We start from the raw sequence: 6,210 nt of genomic DNA, 5'->3' as shown, positions 1-6,210 counted from the left end.
TAAATTCGTTAGAAGTGATATAGGTATTATTGTGTTGAGTGAATCTTCTGTAGGTGTTGAATAACTATCAAATGTTCATGGAATCGGATTGAAGAACATGAAATAAACTTTAAACAGAAAATGTACCGAGCAGTTCAACAAGGCTGATTTATTAAGCATTTTTTATAATTAAAAACTTGGGGGTAATTAAATTATATATATATATATTATTTTTTTAGAGTTTTCGATTCATCAGATAGGCCTAACGTGAATCGAACTCAGATTGCCGAGACAGTTGACTGGATTAAACTGATTAAGCAATTACTAGCCTAATGACTGGTAGTTCTTTTAATCAAACGAAACAGTCACCTGGACTTGTTTAAGATGGTTCGAACAAAGGGTCGTTTTCCACCACAAACCTGCTTCTATTAGTGGGCGGGAATAATCAAGTAAGAACTAACCCTCGGTATCGCTCGTGACATATTCACAACAGAGTCATATAGCGAGATAGTCATATCGTTGATTGGAGAAAAAATATATTTAAAAACGTTTTTAAAATCTACTTTACATGTAAATAAAAATCACACAGTAGTGAGAAACATAAAGCAATGGACCATATAAACAGAAATAGCGAAAAAAGATGAGAGGACTTATAAGTCAATCTTCGTAGACTATCATAACTTACAACTGAGACTTTTACTTACGTGAATATTTTCTCAACATATTGTTTAAGGTTACATAATATCACTTGTATGTATGTTCTGTTTTATGTTTGTTATATATTTGAATGTAAAACATAAGCCTAGTCTCAATAATTGTGAGATGTCACTAATTATTACTAATAATTTATTTGTGAGATCAACGAAAAATGTATAATAATATATCAGTACCGTACCTGCTATATCCAGTATCAATGAGGCCTTTCGCCTAATATCAGGACTACTCGGGCAAGCTGGGATACAACAAGACATAGCAATGGTTGAGTAGCTATTTATTTTGCCATATTTCTTGAAAAATAACTATTCCGGTGTGAATTGGAGTAAGTTGATGAAGCGTAAATTTTATTAGTTTTATTTAAATCACTACAAATTACAATTAGGATAATGCATTTTTACAAAGTTTGTATTTGTTTTAAGCCTTTCTTTAGTAATGAAAGTAGAATCTGAATCTAACATACAACAAACGAATGAGAAAGAAGGCACGTGATATGGTTTAGAACGTGAATGAACAGAAGAAATATTCTAAGATGAAGAATGTAAGAAAAACGTATTTGGAGCCTAAAATCGTAAAGCTATCATCATCAAAGATGTGAAGTTTTATCTAAGAAATAGACAAACATATAATTGAGTTACGAATAAGAGTTGGTATTCATCTATTATCTGAAGGTACTTCGTTTTAAAAGTTAGAGTTTATTGATTTAATTGATGGAAAACAAATAGGGAACTTTGTTATGGTTACGATCTTTTGCACGTCTCTGTTCTGAATGCTTTTGATAAGGTTTCATTCAAATATTATAAAATTTGCTAAAGAAATTATCTATTTTGCATTTGTAACAATTTCACACCTCATTTATCATGGATTACATAGTTTTACCATCCTAATCTGCACTGCAGATTTAATGATATGTGTTAAACGCATCACGACACATAACAAATACGTAAACATAAAAACTACTACAACGTAGGAAGTAAAGTTAAGCCTAATAGACGATAAATACCGTATTTTTCGGTGTATAAGACATACTTTTTTCCCCCAAAATTTGATGTCAAAATCTGCTTGCGTCCTATACACCGAAGGTATGAATAATATATATTGTTACGTCTCCGTTCGTTAGTTGATTTTCCGTAAATTCGTTCCGACGAAACTTTAGCGACACAAGTCCTTTGTTAAATAAAACTGGTTTATTCTTTCCGAATACAACTTACGATACACTTAATTTCAACAGTCGCTCTATAACAAACGCTCACGTCTCACGTGGCCAACAATATTTTGTCCGCATACATTCAATCACTCATTACCTACACATTATCCCGTCACGTTGTGACCATCTTATATATACCAGACTATCCCCAATCTAGTAAATGCTAGGGCATTCACGAAGGAACAGGATATTTCTAGAAAACAGGTGGCGTGATACTAGTCATGTGACCTCGCTGACACAACAATATGTATATATATACGATATACACAAACCATGTGTAAATATATTTAAATAGGCATGCATAATTTAGTTCAATTGAATGTATTATTTATAACAATAGTAGTTTTTTTTCTTTTAAAAACATAACTATTTATAATGCTCCCTAAATAATAATAAGAAAAATTACAGTGAAAGCAATGAAGATTTTGTAGGTTTTGAACCAAACTAAATAACGGTAAACCTTTGTTTGATTTACGGTATTTTCTTATTTTGATGTTTTGGGCTCTTTTGTGTTTAGAACAATATATACAATTTTTTAAAGTATGAAACTGAATTTTTGTTCAATAAAAATCTTTCAAATGCGACTGTAGCTTTTTTCCCCCCAAAACTTTGTCTTCAAAATAAGGGTGCGTCCTCAAGTTAAGGCGGTAAACAGAAAGCTGGTTATTTTAATGTTTTGTGACTAAACTAGCATAACCATTAACAAAAATCTTATATCCTCGAAAAATATAAAGTGTTTCTATTTTTGGACATGGGTTAGTAATGAATTTCACTGTGAGAGAAATCAATAACAGAAAACTGTTAACGACAAACTCTTAAAAACCACCTTTTTTTAAAATAAATGTTAACTTCTGGTCAGAGAATTGATGGAACATTTCTCGTGTGGATAAAATCTGAGGGGTCTCTTACAAGATTTTAAATGGGAGACTGCTAGTATGGTTACAAGAAAATAAAACTAATAACACAAATGAGACAGTGGAAGTGTAAACGGCGTATCCTGTTTTAATGTTGTTTTCAGATTTATCTATCTTCTGAGAACATAAAATTTTAGCTGACTTTGAGTCTGCGGTCGTACGAATTAATCGATACAACAAACAGCATCTGTTGAATAACGTGCACCTACTGCCGAATAGTCTTGGTAGACTCAGATCTCAACCTCGTTCAACCAGAGAAGGCAACAATGGTTAAAATGTTTTGTATTGCGTTTTACTTTACCTCTGAGATAACGTGTATTAACATATGTTTTGTTTCTCAGTTATTAAGCGTTTTATGTTTTTGCAAGAGAAAGTATATATATTCAAATGAGTTGTTCGGTTTCTTCTTCGCAATTGTGTTTTACAGAAGCACGCATGAAGGACTTTTCTGTAACATGCTTAACTCGACTTTTCAAAGTAAAACAAAGCATTACAGGGACAATCTCCTAAATCGATATGCCTTCATCTTTCTCTTTTTGAGTTACGAATGAAATAGTCATTAAGACCGAGATACTATGCTCAAAATCAACATCATGTATTTGCTTTTTAAAAACAATTACGTAAACATTTACCCTAAATAAATCCCGTGTTCTTATACAGATAAAACAATGTATTTATTTCTATGAGTATGATATATACATTAAATAAGTCTGGGCTTAACGTCATTCCGGTGAGTTAGCGATAAGTTTACGGACTTACAATGATAAAATCTTGGACTCGATTCCCCACGATGGACAGAACGCATATAACCCATAGTGTAACTTTGAGCTAAAAAAAAAATAACACCAACAACTATGCTTAAATGAAAATAAGTTAAACTTCTGATGAAAATAAATTAGTTGTTTGAAAAAATCACGCTTGATTAATTAATGATTTTTTAGCAGAAACTGTGGAAGTTATATACAATAATTAATAACATCAGTATCAGTTTCTAGGATCGTAATACATATGTATATATTGCTAAAGTTCCCTTTTCTAAATTAAACTAACTCCTAATTTGAAAACATAAAATCAAAAGAAACACCAGATATAATTAATAGGCAATTTAAGGTCTGAAGTGAAAATATTAGCATTTCAGGATTTAACTTTCATTATTTAATGAATAGAAAGATTAGACAGAGAAATAATAAAGTTATTAACTGCAAAGATCGAAACACGAAGAGGGGGGGATGGTCAATGATTGCGTTATGTTCCCAAAACCTTCCATAAATAGTTTGCAAGTACAGCAAAATTACAATATGTGTTGTTATATCTCCCACATTATGCTAACCTATAAAACTTCAGAACCATATTGAATAGAATAGTATGAACTTTACGGAATTTAAGCTAGTAGCCATCGACATTATATCGCGTTACTTCAATTCGCTAATAATACAAAATCATAGTGTAACCATAAAATTATACAAAGCGCTAACCGCACTTTACTCCAACGATTTGTAAATGCTTATGCAGTGGCGCCTCACCGCTTGTTACATGTTTGTCATATATATATATATTTAGTTCACAACCAATTTCTGACTGTTCGATGGTGCAATGATTTGACGGCTGGCAGCCTCTCCGAAGTGAAATATTTATACAGCGAGATTGTTAAACGACATTTTGAGGAAGGAAGCCTTCATTGTTCTCCATGGAAATGGAAAAATTCGTACAGCTAATCCAGAGCAACTTCATCATCCGCCAAGAAGGCTATGATTACGAAAGAGAACCCTTCTATTCAAACATTTATTGCAACTAAGTCGGACATATCTCGTGATACCAGAACCAAGGTAATAAACAAGAATTAGAAGTTAACAAAAGCTCACAAGTAAAGAATCTACAAGCTTCTAGCCACGTCTCAGTACCAACATATGCTTTCACGAGAAAGATGGTTGAGAAAACTAGAACAACGGCAATCCCATTCAATCACGTGGTCTTGCAACCAGAGTACACGTGCAGTGGAGATATTGTGGAAAGTTTGTCAAAATAAGTAGTTTAAGATCTACCTCGCCATCCTTAGCAGCACCCTAACCATTGGGCCAAGCCCGGCTAAAAAATAAATAATTCATTCTCTAATTAGTTCGAAAAATATTTCCGCTTATAAACTGATAGTTCGCTTTCCTTTTGAAAGATATTACACAGATATTCGATGGAATATTTCACAGTTGAATACAGAATGATTATTTGCTTAAAGAATCTTGAATGAGAAATTGCTATTGTGCTTAAAATAAAATAAAATTAATAGTACAAACGAGTATGTTATCTATCTACCCATAATGCGATATGTAAGTCTATGATTTTAGTTCCTAAACATTTTAACATTATAAAAGTAAATAAGTCAAACACAGCTGTATTTATCTTTATATCGTAAGGGGAGAAGAGATGAACTTACGAAGAGAGTTGTATCTCCTGATGATATTTTCTAGGAAAGTGTTCTGGGGAGCAACTAGACCTCTCCTCCCGCCCGGCATTGTATCATTACTAAGGGGCGTGTTCGTGTATCCCAGAGCTCATGTCTGAATCCAGCAAAGTCGGAGAGAACGTGGAACTGGAGCAAATTTGAGCATGACTTGAGGGATGCTTGTTTTCGACATAAGTTCGGTTCAAGCTACGCTTTAAAAAGGTTTAGCCATAAGTGTCGACTGTCTATGGATAAAATCTATCAAAGCTGGATAGCGGAGTGCCAGAACTTGTTATACATTTCATATTTGAAGCCTTTAACTTAGCTAACATCTTCTAGATATTCCACAGTATTCCTAGTTTCAAGATTTACATACAGGTTTAGCGCCTCTTACGAAGGGATTTCTTGTCCTTTACTCAGTATGAAGTGTTATTCCTTTTCGACGTTCGTTAATCCAATTATCTTCCTCGCAACCAGCTTATCGCTGATCTTCAAGCCTACCGAGCAGTCTCAGGTGGTGGACGTCAGTGAACCTGGAGACGAGAGTACTACTCCCTTCTCTTAGTTATGCATCCAACTTATTGCGATAGCAGGAAGACGGTGCGCCCACGCTGCACGTTACTTAACAGAAAACATTGCGCATGCTTGTTGTCATAGCAACCACGATCATGGTCGCCTTGATTCAGGTTCAAATGAGTGTTAAGAAGACCTTCATATTAACACCTAAAACTTTGTCCAATGAACTGTATTAATACTAAGTTTTGTATTATACAAATTTAAATTTTGACAATAGGTGCATATGCATGGTGCACTCTGTATACCTATTCATTACATTTATGAAGACATAAATACAAATTTAATACAACTTTTTAATTTATTTAGATATGCTGTGACGTTTTTAACTGCCGAAAATAAGGTCAATTAAACTTTTCTTTTTTTTACTGACCAATGGAGACATC

General features: G+C 33.3%; 1 protein-coding gene across 1 annotated transcript in view; it reads right to left on the bottom strand.

Moving 5' to 3' along the window:
- Nucleotides 1-5,778, bottom strand: part of LOC106461810 (potassium voltage-gated channel protein eag-like) — a 112,307-nt gene extending 106,529 nt beyond the window's left edge. The window contains exon 1 of the mRNA XM_022388941.1: nucleotides 5,243-5,778. Within this exon, the coding sequence (XP_022244649.1) occupies nucleotides 5,243-5,321 (79 nt within the window). The 5' untranslated portion in view covers nucleotides 5,322-5,778. The remainder of the gene's footprint in view (nucleotides 1-5,242) is intronic.
- Nucleotides 5,779-6,210: the final 432 nt, after the last annotated feature.

The sequence above is a fragment of the Limulus polyphemus genome, unplaced genomic scaffold (assembly GCF_000517525.1).
Source record: "Limulus polyphemus unplaced genomic scaffold, Limulus_polyphemus-2.1.2 Scaffold41, whole genome shotgun sequence".
Taxonomy (NCBI): Eukaryota; Metazoa; Arthropoda; class Merostomata; order Xiphosura; family Limulidae; genus Limulus; species Limulus polyphemus.
This window is presented reverse-complemented; position numbering and strand designations above follow the sequence as displayed.